At 38.8% G+C, this 17677-nt stretch overlaps 1 protein-coding gene across 1 annotated transcript; it reads right to left on the bottom strand.

Annotated features, from left to right (window-relative positions):
* CAGE1 (cancer antigen 1) lies at positions 1-17553 on the bottom strand. Its single transcript, XM_088521753.1, has 12 exons — positions 17441-17553; positions 16033-16523; positions 15562-15759; positions 13477-14676; positions 11629-11781; positions 7988-8098; positions 6476-6556; positions 5481-5588; positions 4942-5046; positions 4352-4416; positions 1406-1474; positions 1-232 (listed from the first exon to the last, which is right to left on the bottom strand). Exons 1-12 carry the CDS (start codon positions 17529-17531, stop codon positions 1-3), a joined length of 2904 nt encoding a protein of 967 aa, XP_088377879.1. The 5' UTR covers positions 17532-17553.
* Between the last annotated feature and the right edge of the window lie 124 nt (positions 17554-17677).

Raw genomic sequence — 17677 nt, 5'->3', positions numbered from 1 at the left:
TCACGTGCGCTGCGCACGCGGCGCCGCCCCGCCCGCCCCCGCGCATGCGCTTCGGCGCTCCCGGGAGCGACACGTCCCGCTCGGCGCGGGCGGGGGGAGGGTCGCGGCGGGCGCGGGCGCCGCCATGGGGTGAAACGCGGAGCGCGGGGAGGGCGGAGGGGCCTCCCCAGGTCCCGTCCCCGGGCTCCGTCCCCGGGCTCTCTCGCGCCAATCACTGGGGCCGGGCGGTGTTCTGTATTTCGCGGTAGCTTTTATTTGTCCATAGGCAACTTACTGCCACGCTAGTGGTAAGTGGCATCTTTCTTTCGTGGGTCATTCTCCATATTATTTTCATTTGACTTTGAACCTCTTGAATCTGCAAATTAAAAAAAAAAGTATATATATATATATATATATATATATATATCAAAAGCTGCCTTTCTAGTTTCTGTCTTACCCGTATTTTCCACACACTAATGTTGTTATTTAAGTGCTATTAAATATTGACTGAAGGCAAAGCTTGATCGTAAAAACTGGAGAATATCTGTAACTAATAATACTACTATTTCAAGATAGATAATATCTATCCGGGGATCTATTCTTATTTTTTTTTCTCTGCAAAAGTCTTTTTTTTTTTTTCTTACTTAATAATTAACCTGTGGTCAAGCTTGTTTGACTTACCTGAGTCATGCTTTTTGGAAAAGCAGCCAAAACATTTGCCTGGAGGATGTGCAAGCAAGAGCACTAGGATGCCATACAAAGTTTTATATTTAGTTTTATTCTAAGTCTATGTACATTTATAGTTCTGTGGCTACAAATACTATATGCTTCTTCTCCACCTGCATGAACTGATCCCAGTGTTCATTTCTATGTGCGCTGTCACCGAGTTTGCAAGAGGTGGTGGCAGGGGATGGTGCTAATAGGGTATGCAAAATATTAAGATACCTTGACTAGCCTTAGGAAAACGCTTGAGTCTCAAACTGCGATATTATAGCTGGGCCAAAAAGCACAGCTTTTAGGCCATGGCTCCCTTGTATTCTATCCGTGTTCTAGCCATATGAGCAACTTGCATCCAAAAGAAAAGTCTAAACAATTAATTTAGAGCAGTCTGTGGAGAGGTTTTTGCACAGACTGCTCTGTGTGTCTGCACACAGACATAAACTACATGCTGACAGTAACTGCAACTTTCCTATCTGAGATCTCTCATGTTGGGTGCTAATTCTGAGACGAATGGAGGGAAGACTGGGGATTCCTAGCAGTATTTCACATTGTGTACAAGCACTCTATCCTTGCATTTAAAAATATTTTCAATTATATTTGCAGCTAGAATTGTTAGGGAAAGGGCCTTCAGTTTCATTACGTACATTCTGAAAAGAGTAAGCATTTTTAATACTATCTTTTCTGGCCTGTGGACTATAATATTTACCTCAGTTTTTCAGTTTTCATTTTGAACTTCTTAAATGATTCTCCCAGGTGTGTACTTCTTTTTTCTAAACTATCAGCAAAAGACAGACAGCTGTTTATATACACATAGAGATAGTTCTATATATATAGTTTGTGTTGCCACCTTAATATTTGGGTTAGTCATGACAAAGCACTTAAAAATCTACTGGACTCTGTCTTCAGCATGTACTATGTGGCTTCCATGAGATTGATTTAGCAAAAATGCTGTACTGAAGTACTAAAAAGAGCAAAGCTAGTGGTGTCTTACACACAGTGCCAACCTAACTGCTTCCTGTTTTTCAGTTTTGGATGGTATCCTGGGACTTGCTGAGAAAAAGTTAGCTAAAATGTAATCTGAGCATCAGAGGGACCTTGTTTGTAGTATAGGGGGGATAAATTGATGGTAAATTCAAGAGGTGGTTCTTTTCCTCACTTTCTGTTCCCTGAGTTTTCCTTGAATTTCTAGCAAAACATTTTCAGCTCAGTTATTTTTCTCCAGACTTTGCTATAGCTACACATACTTTTGGGTGTAACCATGCACTACTTCCCTGTTACCATTAGGTTCACTTCAGTGCAATAGTTTTGATAGTAACTCCTTTATCCAGCAAGCAAACAAACAAAGCAGCAGGCCATTGCCTTCAGTGGCACTTTTTTTTTTCATAGGCTAACAGATAAAAACGAATTTTACTGCTTTTAAGAAACAGTGTCAAAAGTTGTAAAATTTTCTACTGTCTAGAGACTTTGTATCTTTCTGCAATTCTGTCGTGACCGCTGAAATCAAGAGAGCGTTGTGATGAGTATTGCTATCTCTTCCCAGAGTTACATATCTGGGAAATGTAGCAGGTGGTTCTCGGGGAACATCTCAGCTCAAGACTGTCAGTTATGTGTGAGGGACCAAAAGAGCCCAAGTAAACCAAAGGTGTATTGGCGAAATGCATATATGAGTTAAGTTGAAATACAACTAATTTTTTTCCCCACTAACAGTTTTTAAGCAATATTTTCCATTACAAATATTTTATATGCATATTTTTTCCATAAGAAGTAGAGAATTGTAATGCTTAAATTAAGCTGACACAAGCAAAAAGACAGGGCCTATGGCCTGGAATTAAGAGACTTGGCTTCAGATACCAGCTCTGTCCTTGGTTTGTTTCTTGTGTGAATTTCGGCAAATATTTTTTCCAGTCTCTGTCTCATTTTCCTTTCCCATGGTTTATTCATTTTATTGGTTTGTGCTGTGAGTGCTTCAGGTATGGCTCTTTCTCCAATTTTATATAAATGTATATATAGAGAAGTAGATATGTATACATATGAGCAAGTGCTCATATTGCAAACTGAAGCCATGGGAATTCTCTCTGCTGCTTCCAGCTGGCAGTAGCAAAGGAGATACAGCAGCTCTTATTGAGATCTGCTAGGTTTACATGGATTTATGAGGGTTCTTTGAAAGTCACCCATTTTAAATTCAAGAAAGGAAATTCTCTTAAAGACCTCCAGATTCTCTGTTTTATCTGGAAAAGAGATACCTGTCTAAGGATTAACCCCTCAGAAATACACTGAGAAATGATATGTTCCAAGAGCCTATTTTAGACATGTTTGTGAGAAATAGAAGGAACAGGAAGAAAGCTAAAGATAATCTAGGTGATTTCCATCATTGTTAATCAAAGACGGGCTTAAGAATTCCGTACCTATTCAGTAAAGAGAGAAATTTTAGCACAAAGATGTAAGTCTGCCAAATAGCTAGGCTATAACTGCATTAGCAACAATTATTTATTTACGTTATGGAATGAGAAAGGGCATCATCCTTTGGTGCCAACAAGCTTTTTTTTTTTTTTTTTTTCCCTGGCCTTGGAAGGGAGATATAATTAAAAACCTATTGGTAAAAGTAATTTGCATTCTTCAAGCTGTATATATTGCAAAACCCTCATCTCAATCAACAACCAGCGTTACGAAAGGCTTAATTTGCGCAACCTTGAACTAGGAGCCTACCGTGGGAGCAAAGGGAGCTCCCAAGTCCTTTTCCTGTGCCTGTCATAGGTAGCCCGAACACAAGAGCAGTCTTTGGGACCACTGCGAGCCAAGCAGGTGCAAGCTGGACAAGTGCTTGCTGCACAGACGTTCAAGCAATGGCTCCATCCAAATTACCAGAATTTTTGGAGAGCGACAATACAAAGATATCTAAACCGGCCACAAACAAGCTAACATCCAGCAGGACTTTCTAGCAGCTCTGCAGTGCTCCCAGAATGTTACTGTGCTTCTTCACAATGCAAGCAAGTACAGCAGCGTGGTGCTGCGCCTGCTTGTAGCTCAGGTCACTGTGTCCTGTTTTACTGTGTAACGCAGACACGCAGAGCTGCTCTGGTGCCCCAGCCTGGACTGCCTGTGTGTGCCCTTCTGGCAAGAGCTGGCAGTACCTTTCACAGCAGAGCTGGCCAAACAACACGTGACCCTCCTTTGTTGGCTTCAGGTCATAGCCTGGTGCCACAATGACTGCTAGGTACTTTATTTGGAATATGGTATGGAAGAGCTGAGGCACGGATCAGAAGTTTCTTTCTACATCTCCCAAAAGGATGGTGTCCTCTAACAGACAGCAGAGTGGACAGAAGGTTTGCAGTGATCCTGCACGCCAAGATTCAACAGAACTGCCCTCACAGTGTGCTATATGCTGTCCTGCTCTTGAAAGAACTCTTGCATGAGGACTCTGGCTTATGTTTTTATCTTCTCCTTTATGTTTTATATATTATGCATATCAGACAAATAGGACTTGCTGTTAAGTTTTCTAGTAATAGTAGCTTTCTCCACTAAAAATTTACCTTTGTAAATTATCATAATTTATTCTTTCTCATTCTGTGATATGAGAAAGTATCATCTCTCATTCACACGTATGTTCAAGCACAACAAGGAATACAATCAATAGCAATATCAGGCAACCTACTGTGGTATCTGGGCACTCTCAAGCCTTTCATCAGGGCATGCTGTAATTTTCTCATATGATACTACCTTTAAAAATAAAATTTAAAAATGATTAATTCCTGTAAAACTGAGATATATACAAACATACACATGCATATACATGTAAAGATATATGTATAAGTAATATATATATTTTGTATGGATAAAGGAGGCTGCTGGCATCAGTCAGCTCTATGGTCTGCATTCCACTTGCCACAGGTAATTCTACGAATTTCAGAAGGACTGACTTAAGAATATTACAGGGATTTAGTTTTTACATGAAATACCACACACACCAAAACAAGACACTGTTATCATATAGTCTCCCCTTCTATTAGGGGAAAAAAAAAAAGTAAATGAAATGTAGGTAGGAGTTTCCTAGATTTCTCACTCAAGCATTGACTTTGCTTTATATTTCTCATTTCAGAGCTCAGATGAAAAACTTATGCGATCTTAAGGTTCATTACCTCTACATACAATATGCTGTATATAGCTATCGAATCTTACTGACAGTAGGTTTCTAAGTACTATGTCTGTGCAGCTGGCCAGTCAGGGTTTTCAAAGGTTCTGTACCTTCAGTGTCATGCTTCTCAAATCTTCATGAAGTTTGCCATTTTCTCCTGTAAGTCTCTTGCATTCTTCCTCCTTTAACTCCAGATGATTTTTTAGTTTTTCAATCTCAGAAAGCAATAAGAAATGTAAATAGTGATAAACATGCAATTAGCAAACAGAAAAAAAAAATCACCAAGAGAAAGCACAGAGGGCAAAAGGCAGCCTCTATGTAAAGTGGTAGTAATTTCTGCAACCTTTTATTAATCACTTACAGCAATTCCCAGGACTATCATATTAGAAAAATATCCTTTAATACTTCCTCAGGATAAGAAGTTACTTGTACAGTACTAACTTCTGAGAAAATTCAGTGTACTATCATTAATATAATTCACACTACCAGAAAATGTATTTTTATTTGCTTATGCATGTCCAAAAAGTGTATCATTAATCACACAGTGTGAAAGGAACAGATACTTTGTGACTAAATGGCAGCCAGATATCCATGACAAGAACTTATATGTTTTTTGTTTGTTTGTTTCAGTCAGGTGCAGTCTTTTCACCTGGCTCTGAAGCTTGTTGTTTTGCTTGTGATATTTATCTAATTCTGGTCTGTGCCAATCAGACAATTTTGTACCATTTCCATGTTTCTGATGCTCAGCTCCTGAATCCTGTAGATAAATGTGCTGTTAATAAAAATTGAATGAAAATCCGTATCTGTCATTAAACTTACCTCTAGTCCTGAAAATATTGCTTTTCTTATTCTATGATGTAATTATCATACTTACAATACTTAAATAATTCAGTATACTAATGTTAGTATCTAAACGATTCAGTTTATTAAAGTTTAACTTGATTTGGGAAGATTTCATTAGGGTTATGCTTTTTGACTTTCTTCCTAAGATCGGGATTTTCTGATTATTATATTTTATTTTAATTATTTTTAAAATAATATCTTATTATAATAATATAAATATATTTTATTGTAGTAATTATAATAATAATAGTTGTGAGGTGGATGAGGCATAAGCCTGTGAAACGGAAGAGGGAAAAAAGGAGGACTTGTTTGTACTAGGGAAGTTACCAGTCTAATGAGATAGCCAAGTTCTGTGAGCAGTGTCCAGCCACCTTGTAGTACTTCAGTGCAAACATACCATCCTGCTTTGTTTATGTAACATGGTGCACTGAAACACACATAAATTTTATTGACTGTATGTACTCAAGCATTCCTCTGGAAGGAGCTTGAGTTGCTGTCCAGCTAGGAGCTAGAAGCCAGTGTTCAGCTAGTAAGCTGAGGCTGCGTGAACCTCTTGTATTATATATGTATGTCTATATATATACATACATATATATAAATACATACATAATACATTCCTGCACTTCAGGCCCCTAATCACCTTCCAGACTGTTTTACAAGCTCTGTATGAACACAAAACAACAAGAAGCAAGAGGGAAAAGGATCACAATATATAGTAATGGCTACATTAACAATGCTCAGAACATCCACACAACCTCAAACCTCTAATTTTTTTTAAATTGCAAACAGTGATGAACTTACCTCAGTAACTTGATCTTGGAAAGATTTCATTTCATTAATTAACTGTCTTGTGATTTCTATGCTTTTCATGTACTTCTGTAACTAAACATTTATTTTGATAAAAATTATGAGACTTAACTAATTTATATATGCTATGCATGTCTTATAAAAACTATCAATTGTAACAACAGAGTTTAAGAATAGACTCTTAATGATAAACCCCGAACTGGAAATAATGCTTTATATATTATAGGTAGAGCCTCTTTCTAGTAGGTGTTTTATATAACTCAGAGCTGTTCAGATCTTTGTATCATGGCATTTAGCCTGTACATTCAGTTATCTTCAACTCGCTTAGGCTTTTCTCCATAAAATTTTAGCCAGGTGGTCTACAATGGGCCTAAGAGACCTCAAATTCCTGATGTCTGAAGGGAAGGAAAAGCCTGTGGAGTACAGGAGCTGTAGATTCAGTCCACATCACTTATTTCTCTACCCTGTGTGGCTGGCAATCACCCTTTTGGATACTAACAGAAGAATCCTTCAGGGCAACTGTAATATTACAATTGTATTCAACCTCAACACCAGAGCCCCTTTTCATCCCTGCTTCTTTGAAGACTGGCTACAAATGTATTCCTCACTTGTTTGTTCATTTTGTTTTGTGCATCTATTTTACTTCCCCCCGTTTTTTTTTTCAGACAAAACACAAAGTCCAATTGGAGCACACTCCAAATAAATGCCAAAAGCTTAGAATAAGGCAATATGTTGTATGCACTCTAATGATATTAAGCTGGGTTCCCAACGTCAGTAAGCCATTGAGGCCATTAATAGAGAAAATAACATGACTGGTAAAAACTCTAGGAGGACAAAAGATCTATAGATACAGACATTATCCTTTCTACAGTTCCTTATCTAGCCATGGAGCTCAAACTCTTTACCACCAAATTCCTGTGAACAAAATACTTTCCAGTGCCTCCTTAAGGACTGGTATGCACTGTATGATGCTGCACACAAAATGTTGCACATCTTCAGATACAGACCCCTTATCCATATTAGAACCACTGAAAGCATTTCTTGAGTTTGTTCTTGGTTACTATGTTACTGAATAAACTATTAATAATTTGGCTGGTTTGGGCTTACACTATATTGGACAATTTAAGAATTATCTCTTGACTGATTTAATATAAGGATGTAATACCTCATGTCATAGGTAGAGGGTGGCTTTTTGCGTAGTCATTTCCAGGGTCTGACTTAGAAATCTGGTAACTAAATCTCAGCAGTCATAAGGATAAAAAACTAACACAATATCATGTATAATGCATTTTACTACATATAAAATCAAATAATATTTTAAAGAGTAGACTTCCTTCACTGAGAAGCACATGGAAAGTGTTATGGAAACACTCTGAATCAGCCACAGCTTCGATAATCATTCCTGAAAGAGGGTCAATGACAGCTGTATTTTTGGAATACAAAATCTTTTTTATAAGCTGCGAACAAATCCATTTATACTTTCACCAAGCATTCAGGAAGATCTACCTTCTTCTCCAAAGTTTTCTTTTTAAGGGTAAGGTTCTTCACTTCTTCTTGCAGTTGAACAATTGCTTCATTCTTCCTGTTATGTTCAATGACAGAAAGATAATCTGTGTCCTAGTGAGTAGCAAGAGGAAAAAAAATAACAGTGTTTGGGCAAAGCCCCCAGATTTAGCAAAGGATTCATCACTGCCTTTCCTTGGACTTAGATGAAGCATATGAAGGTCTGGTGTCTCGACCGAACCCAGCTATGACAAATGGCACCCAGCCTCCTCGAGATCCTCCTCAAGGCTACATGATACATTCCATAGGTAATTACCATTGTATATATATATCAGAGATCTGCTTTTTGAGTCTTAAAATGCAGACTATATTGTGTAACCTAACGAATCAGGCATATGTTGTTTGTCATATACTGTTTCAGAGCTCCTGTCTTTAACCACTTTAAGTGAAAAAGAAAAATTGTATTCTAAGCCCAGACTCTGTAGAAAAGAAAATAGAAATATAACTAGTATGAGAACATGTACTTACAATTTGGAGTGAAATAATTAATAAAGAAGCCATCTGTGAGATGACAGTGTTAAGACGTGTAATTGGAAAAAAAATGGCTGTTGGAACTGAATAGACAACAAGCTCGTAGTCATTCCACTTTATGCTGTGGAAAGTGAACAAAGCAGATCACCAAATCACAGAAGAGTTGGAATTAGTCAGGACTTCTGGAGATCATCTGTCCCCAACCACAGGATTTGCAGCAGTGGAAGAAAGTCTGTTTCATGCTGATATATCTAGCAAAGGGCTGACCTATTTTTATTGTTATGATTTCACAGACTACCAGTGAGAAAATCTGTGATATGTTTCATTGTGGCTGGGATTTTCAGGACATACCATAAATACTTTAAAAAACTTATTTTACACATACTCATGACCACCAAAACATATGTGTCCAAATAATATGGCCAGGATCAGGTGTGTGCAACATAGAGGAACCTGTTGAGTCCTCACTGCATCTCTCAGGTTTCTCTTCACTGGCAATGACAAACTAGTTTTTAGACAGATCCCTTATATCTTTATGAGTCATTAGATGTTACAGGGTTGTCCTTTGCTCAGAATCTTGCATAATTCAGCCTCCATCTATCTTAGGCCAGATTGCTGCCCATTATGTTTTTCCCTGTTAGGGATATTTGTTTGAAATACACATCTGTTATAGTTTGTATTCCTGCTGGGATAGCTGTAAGGTTCCTGGATGCCCCCATGAGACCTGACTGGTCACACCTGGGATTTACACCTGCCCCCCTGTGCTTATGAGGAAAGACTAAGCGAGCTGGGCCCATTTAGCCTAGAGAAGAGAAGATTGAGAGGGATCTGATCAATCTGTATAAGTACCTGAGGGGAGAATGTAAAGAGGATGGGGCCAAACTCTTCTTGGTGGTGATCAGTTACAGGCAAGGGGTAATGGGCACAAGTTGAAACACATTAAGTTCCATCTTCATTTGAGGAAGAACTTCTTTCCTCTGAGGGTGACAGAGCCCTGGAACAGGCTGCCCAGAGAGGTTGTGGAGTCTCCATCTCTGGAGATCTTCCAAACCTGCCTGGATGCCACCCAGTGCCACGTGCTCTAAGTGTCCCTGCTGGAGCAGGGGGGTTGGACTAGATGGTGTCTAGAGGTCCCTTCCAACCTCAACCATTCTGTGATTCTGTGCTCCCTGGCTCACGATCTCTATTTAAGCTCCCTCTGTTCTTGTATGAGTTATGTATGAGTTATAGACAGACTCAACTCCAGCCCTGTTCCCAACTTGTTGACTAGACCTGACTTGTTACTGCCTATTTGATAAACACTGGGACTATTAGCAGAACCTGTTGCTGTGACCACCCCTGCTGCCCTTGCCTTACTTGGATATTATGAGTCTATGCTGTGCTTGGTGAGGCACTGCCTGTGCTGGAGTCACCCTGTACATCAGCCCTGCTCTTGCTGGTCCCTGATGGTCAGCTTGGTCCTGCTTGAGCTCTAGGCTGTGCACTCTGGGGTCTGGCCCTCCAGACTGTGCCGGATCTTGCCCCATGGCTCCTGGTTAGTTGCTGGATCCTGACAGAAGACTGGCCAACCTACAGAAGTATCTCACAGCCCTGATGGCTTCTGCATCCTGAGTGTCCTCTGCCTCCAGGGCCCTGAACCCTTTAACAGTGAATGGGTGAAGATATGGGGGTTTATTAACCAGAGGTGGTTAAGTATTGCTGTCTGTTTGACAGGTATTAGCAGCTCATTGGTAATAACCTGCAGCTCTCATCAGCTTCATATTCTGCCTGGATGCCAGTAACAAGTAGAGTACTGCAGACATCTGTCCTTGGACCTTCCAGTCTAATATTTCTATCAATGATTTGGAGGCAGCAATGGAATGTCTGTTTACAGGGCTTGTAGATAACCCCAAATTAGGAGGAGAAATGGGGAATGAGTCAATGTTTGGTGGCAGGGCTACCATCCAGAGAGAGCTAAGCAGGCTGGACAAATGGGCCAAGAGGACCCTTGTGAAAGTCAGCAGAGACAGATGCAAAATCATCCGCCCAGGGAGGAAGACCAAGCCCTAGCCACAGTACAGGCTAGGGGATAATAGTAGAGCAGCTCTGCTGAGAAGGACCTGGTGGGTGGAATCCCAGTAGACTGCAAACTAACCATGAAGCAACAATGTGCCCTGGCAGCAAAGCAAGCCAAGCATGTTCTGGGTTTTATTAGCAGCAGCACAGCCTGGAGGCCAAGGGGAGCGATTCTCCCACCTAATCCATGCGCTTTAGACTGCATCTGGTCTTGATTGCTCATCAGTGTTGTTCATTTATCAATATGGGCTGTTTTAACCCTTTCTTCTAGGGAAACACTTTCATTCATATTTTACTCACAGCAACATTAATATTTCTGTTAAAAGAGCCAGGAGTTTAAGAAACTTAAAGTATGACACTAAGATCAGTGATATTAGCAGATGAAGCACCCAAAACATGTTATCTAATTTTTAAAAGATCAAGGACTATCTCCGGAGACTGCTAATAAAGATGCTATAAGTGCAGTAATTCTGGGCATACTGAAACTGTCCTCAGGGAAATGAGACCATCTTTTTTTTTTTTTTTTTTCCTCTCTCTAAGCTGGCCTTGTGGTAGCCATAAATGGTAGCATATTTTGGTATTTTGCTCACCACAAATGTGAACCAGTTCTTATTGAATATAAAACTATTTAAACTATTTTTGAGGGGTGGGATTAGTTTTTATTTGTTTTTCTCTCCTTTCTCATTTTGAGAGAGGGATCTGAGCATTAGCTGACAGGCAGGATAAACAAATATTTAGTACCTCCTCATTTAAAATTCTTGCTCTTTTCCACAGGGAGAGAAAATATGGCTTTTAGAGGAAGCATTCCAAAATGACTTCCAATAGATTATACCCATGTGTAACAGAGAAGCAACAGCATGGCTGACTAAAATCAGAGGAAGCTGGAAGTAAAGGTATGTTTTAAGCTCCTGGTTTTGACGTACATCTAAAGACTCCTATATTCTATAATCTTGAGAGAATACAGCAAGAGGAAATGTCAGGTGCTGACATGTTGACTGATCTGAAATCAGTGTCTAGGATCTTTGTAGACAGCTTTTGAAAGAACTGTTTTGTGTTACCTGACACATAATATGTCCATCTGCCAGAGCGAGAATATTGCAAACTCTGGATAACAGCTGGGATATTCTCTGCACGTTAAAGGTGCTAAGGCAGTCTTTTCCACTCTTCGGGTTTTTCTGAGGTAAATCAGAAAGCACGGGTGATGTAGCAGCCTAAATGGGAACATCAAAGTTTACGTGATTTGAGAAGATCTCCAACTTGTCAACTGAAAATAAAAGTAACAAATAGAACTACTGCTACTAAAAAGATGACAAATGCAGTATAGGATTCCCACTCAATTACAGTCACCGTTAGGTGAACTGGAAGTGAGTGTACGAAAGGTTATTCTCAGCTTTCATCCTGGTGCGCTTATTTCTCAGATTTCAACAGAGCTTTCCCATCTGGCCATTGAGATTAGCCTCCCATTTACTATCTTTCTTCACTTCCTATTGTACTTAGAAAACAGCTGGCCCAATGCGGTGACACTGTTTCCATGAGTTAATGGGATTTTCTGCTGTCAGTGAGCATGAAGTGTATGCTATTCTCTTACACCTACATAAGACTCTAGATTTACGAGGACATCCTGCTGGTGTTTTGAACACAAATAGTAACAATGGTGCAAGGATTCTGCTCTTTCCCACCTCCCTCCTCAGTAAATGCACCATTATGTATACAGCCTTTTCCTTTCTCTTGGTACTACCAAGCTATTACCATTAGCATAAGCTAAGAGAGAAAGATCCAGCATACAAAAGCATAACTAAACACTTCCACAAAAGTGGGGAAAGAGGTAAGATGTTAAATTGCACCACAGGCACAATTTGGGCATTTTAACTTTTATATTCCACTCCTTTCATTCCTTTTTCGCTTGAAGAAACTGAAAAAATGATGTTACTCTATTTTTTTTATTCACTTATTTATCTCAAGTAATAAGTTGCAAAGTGTATGATAACTGCTTGAAATTAGGTGATTGTATAAACCTCTGTATTAGACAAACTTCCACATTTCAGATTCTAGTCTGGTAAAGAACTTAAGAGAAAAGGCAAATGCAAGTTTCAGAGCTTTCCTAGCTCTCAACTTTTTGGTCAGGCATCCTGACTTGAGTTAGTGAAAGTTTGGCCTGAGAAGGGAAGGGGAGAACTGTGTACTCAGGGCTTGGCAAGAGTATAAGTGCTGCTGAGACTAAAATTTCTTAAAATATTTTTTCTAAGAACATATTGCACAAAACGTAAAACACCAGAAGATGAAACATCTTCACAATATGCCTTCTCCATTCTACTACTTCTTTCTTAATCTTCCTCCTGTAAACAAAGTTCAGGTCTGAGTATCTGAATCGTTTTAAAGGGCAGCTGATTCTGGCATAGAAATAGCAAGTTTAAAGAATGAGAAAATAGCTGTTTTTATCTGTATACAATGATTCAAGGGTCAAAATATAAAGTTTTCCTCATTGCTTCCACATAACATAAAGTGAGAAGGCAAGGAAAAAGTTCACTTTTTTGAGGAAGGAATGGGAGACAATACCTCATCCTACCTCCACATGTTAGACTACAGTTATTTTGGAATATTTCATTACGTGTAAATATAATCTTAATCTTCAGACTACAGTTACACTTCATTATTTTGATTTAATGCTTATGCAACATTTTATGTTTGCAAGTTGTTTCATTGTCAAAAACAATCCACTGTTAAAGAGCTGGGTATGTACAGCTGAAGTCCACAGGAAGTGTCTAAGTAGGACTTAGTTGGTAATGCACACTTGTATTTCACCCTGTTTTAAAACAGTGTTACCAATGCTGTATATAGCAACCAGGAACTCTGTTCATTATAGTTTTTTATGATGCTTACAGTGCTGTATTGACCTGAAGTTATACCTTGATTGTCTGTGATTCTTTGACTTTATCATATTTCTTTTTCCACCTGGCAGTTTCAAGCTGCAGCACGCGGTTTCGTTCTTGGTCTTTAGCGCTTCGTTGCTGCAGCTTTTGGTTCTCTATTCTGAACTCATAGAGCTGCTGTTGCATTTTCTCCCTTTCAGCTTGTTCATTTTCAAATTCTACCTGCAGAATTTTAAGCTGAGCAGCCAGCTTGTTGTATTTGGATCCCAGCTGTTGCCTTTCTGCCAAGCTGCTATCTTTTCCTCCCTGAAATTTTGTTTGCAAGGATAGAAACCCTTTTTCTGTATTCGCTTTCTCCTCCCCTAGCTCTTGCAGGGCTGAAGTGACAGTCTCAGCCTCATGTTCCAGTTTTTGTTTGAGATGCTGCAGTTCCCTTAGCTTTTTTTCTTTCCTGCATATAATATGATCGCTCTCCAAATACTGTCTCCTAGATTTAGTCCTCAGTTCTGTCTCATGCTGCTTTTGAAGAAGACAATACGCAGACTTTAGTTCCTCTACCTGCTGCAGAAGAACTTTTTTTTCAGTCACAATTTCCTCAAGATGTTTTATGGCATTGGATAAAACTTCCTGTGTGACTACCAGCCAATTCTTAGCATCATTTTTCTCTTTTCTGACCTTGCCTTTTCCTTCTCTTAGATCTTCAATATCCTTCTTCAGCTTGTTAACACTTTCTTCAAAATACTGTTGCTGAACAGTTTCTGTTTCTAATTCTTTTAAACTGGACTCCAAGGAAATATTTTCTGAATACGAATCAATGGTTTGAGCTGGCTGTTTCTTCTGATTCTGCTTCATTCTCTTAGTCACTTCATCCAGACCTAAATCCCCTTCCCTAGGCAACAGTTTTTCCCTGTCTTTAATTTTCTTCTTCAAAAGCGTATCATCACACTGAAGATCTGTCATTTGGGTTTGTTTTTGCTGGCCTTGCTCTAGCTGCTTGGTGACACCACTAAAGTTCATAGCTTCCTCCTGAAATGATAGTTTCTCCAAGTGGCACTTGGAATACTGTGTGTTACACGTATTTGATGATGCTTCGCAAGGGCTTAGACAGGGGCTCCCTGTTTTATGAGTGCAGAGGATCACTTTATCACTCATGCCTCCTTGCTTATATTCTTCCTTAGGAGCAAATGATGTCTCAGAATGATGGCGTAAAGATTTCTTATCAACTGTAGACACTTCCTGGGGGAAAACCACATTCTGACATCAACTAATTAGAAAAATTATAGCTAACATGATTTGATAGTCAACTATTCAGAGAAAGCAGAAAAGCAGCTGAGAATAAATTTGAATAAGTTTCACAGTGTTATAGTACTAGCAGAGTTGTGTCATTCTACTATTACAAAACAAGGGGCGACTCCCTTCAGTCTATCAGTTCCATTTATTCAAACTATTTCTTCTTTAACTTCAGTGAAAATCATGAGCCCATGCTATAAAATGATAAAAAAAACAAGGAGCCTACCCTCCAGCAACACCTACAAGCCCTTGCACCTGTACCAAGGGGAATGAAGCCTACATATGCAGCAGTTCTGACCTTAAAGCAAGAATAATAATAAATAAACTACAACAACAACAAAAGATTAAACTATTTGGTAAATCACTTGATTGTAGAAAATGTGGAAGGATGAATATTTACGTCAATGCAATAAGACAAATGTTTTCCAGTGCTCTATGCAGCAAGGTGTTTACTGAATTTCCAGCAGATTGGCAGAAGGGAGATTCTACTCATCTGAAAACAGAGCTAGAAGGCAATAAATTCTGCTTGCAGTATCCTGACTCATTCTTTTGGATGGAGTGGGAGAGTCAGAATCCTATAGTACCTTGCATAAGAGGGTTTGGGTTTTTTTTTTTTTATGAATTTGCTAGGTAATATAGTAGAGCTAATCATAAACAGGAGTACATTTTGAACCATAATCTTTTTAACTGCACTTATTTTTTAAATCAAGCTAATTGTAGCTAAGAAAGATATAAAATAAAATAAAATAAAATAAAATAAAATAAAATAAAATAAAATAAAATAAAATAAAATAAAATAAAATAAAATAAAATAAGGAAAAAGTATCTTACAGACTCCAGAAACTTTCTGTGAGCACTTCCTTTCTTGGTGTACTCAATTACACAGTTCTTCATAGTTCTTTTCACTTCTCTATTTGACTGCATCAGAGCTGGTTTATTCATAACATTCTCACATGAAGAATCAGGAGAAAAACTATTGTTGCTCTCTTCACAGGTGTTTGCAGGGTCAAGCTGTTGATCAATGATTGCCTACAAAAACAGAGCTGGCATTTGTAAGCTGAATGGGAACTCAGTGAAAATGTATTGCCTCCTTCATTCAGAACTCAGTTAATTTAAGGTGTGAGTCTAATACCTGCACTTGATACTCTTAACACTTCTCTTTTATCTTATGCATCGGAGGGGTATAGCACTCACAGATAAGGTACTGCAATAAATATACATGTAATTTAAAGAACTGCCACTAGCTTCATCAGAGAACAGTATTTTCATTTAAGCTTCTATGCAAGAAACAAGAAATCTTACCGTATCTCTTTTCGGACTGGGAGCTTTGCCAGCCAAGTTCAGATTATCCTCTCCAGAAAACTGTCCCTCAATACCAAAACTTGGATATATCTTAAATAGGGTGCCACGAGGTTGAGTGAGAAAATAAGATACATCTTTTATGGGGGATTCTTTAATAATACAGTCCAGTAGTGACTCCCCTATTTCTGCAAGTGGTTTTTCATGAGGAGATACAAGGGACTTAACTGATAATTGTTCTGACAGTGAACCTTTTTCTTTCTCAGATTCCCACAATTCTTTTTTAATGGTGTCTTCTTCCTTTGTGTTTTCTTCTAGCCAGCTCAGTATTCTCTTTTGATGTGCTGGCTCTTCTTTGCTTATGGATTCCTTCTCTGGGAAAAACATCGTGTTCACATCCGAAAATTGATTCCAGCTGGTTCTACAGAGAGGTCTGTTGCTTTCATGGTACATGTTTCTAAGATTTGGTGACATGGCTGTTTTCTGTAAAGAATCTTGAAAATGTGTATAGAATCAAAGAAAGAATTAAGTTTCTTAGAACTGTATCAAAGAATATGCATGGAAATAACAATATAGCTCTGTAGTGGAATTACTTTGGAACTTAACACAGTACATGAATTATTTGCCTCTTCAGTATATATCATTATTTGATCAGGAGACACTTAGCCAAAACATGATGCAAATACATGAATGCTCACATCATGATTAAAGTGCCATATTAATTTCTCTCCTATGTACACATGCCTCTTCTGTTTAAACTGGTGTATGTATAAAGTTGGAATTCAAGCTACAGCATTGGAATATATGATGCGTCAAGTGGAGAAAATCTGGCCTCTTAAATGTGCTTATGTACAAAGAGAATCGAAGTGGGGGAAAAAAATAGGACTGCAAAAAACGTGCAGGTTTAGGTTTACTCTTAATGTCAAAGACAGCCAAAGAATTTCTTCTGAAAGTCAAATGAACTTGCCTTGCTACTGATCTTTATCTTGACATGAGTCATTATAGTTTGAATGAAGTTGAAGGGCCTGAGCTTAACTGAAGCCTCATGTGAGGGGTATGTGTAGCCCCTCACAGCTCTTCACGCTCTGTGAATTGTGCCAGCTTTCTTGAATCGCTGGCAAGAAAGGACTCTCAACTGGGAAGAAGCTGGAAGGACTCAAGCAGTGGAAAAATGTTTCACTCTAAGTTACATTGGCAGACTGGAAGGAAACTGCATTGGTCATGACAGAGTAATTCTAAAGCTGCACGAGTGAACTGATTGTTGACTTTATATCTTTTCCTCGTATGATTCCTGTGAACTGCTAACTTCTACTCTGGCATACTTAGGGAGATTTAAAGTCATTATAACTCATCCTTGCTACATGGTAGCTGAAATCGCTTCTCATGTTTAACATCACCAACAGCAACATACCACCTGTCAAATTTTCTAAGACAGGCTTAGGAACATGGGCTCCTTCACAAACTTGGCAGGCAGCGTCTTTTCCTCCCTTTGGGTTCCACATTTCATCCTGCAAATATTAAAAAAAAAAAAAAAGGAATGGCTCATGGCCCTCTTGAGGTGCTTTTCCCAGAGGCTCTGATTATGGTGCATTTCAGCTCCCCCGCCGCAGTATATGTAGTGTATTATATATGTATATGTATTTTTTAT

The sequence above is a fragment of the Tinamus guttatus genome, unplaced genomic scaffold (assembly GCF_059628265.1).
Source record: "Tinamus guttatus ecotype Peru unplaced genomic scaffold, ASM5962826v1 Tinamus_guttatus_pri_ptg000131l, whole genome shotgun sequence".
NCBI lineage: Eukaryota > Metazoa > Chordata > Aves > Tinamiformes > Tinamidae > Tinamus > Tinamus guttatus.
Note: the sequence above shows the minus strand (reverse complement) of the source record. Positions and strands in the feature narration are given on the sequence as shown.

What these genes read in the sequence shown, in the direction of transcription:
- CAGE1 (XM_088521753.1), bottom strand. Translation starts at nt 17,531, where the DNA reads ATGTGGAACCCAAAGGGAGGAAAAGACGCTGCCTGCCAAGTTTGTGAA. An exon ending in ACAGAAAGTTTCTGGAGTCT is followed by an intron (nt 14,677 to 15,561) that starts GTAAGATACTTT and finishes GTTTTCCCCCAG; the next exon opens with GAAGTGTCTACAGTTGATAA. An exon ending in ATGAAAACTGAAAAACTGAG is followed by an intron (nt 233 to 1,405) that starts GTAAATATTATA and finishes CGCGAAATACAG; the next exon opens with AACACCGCCCGGCCCCAGTG.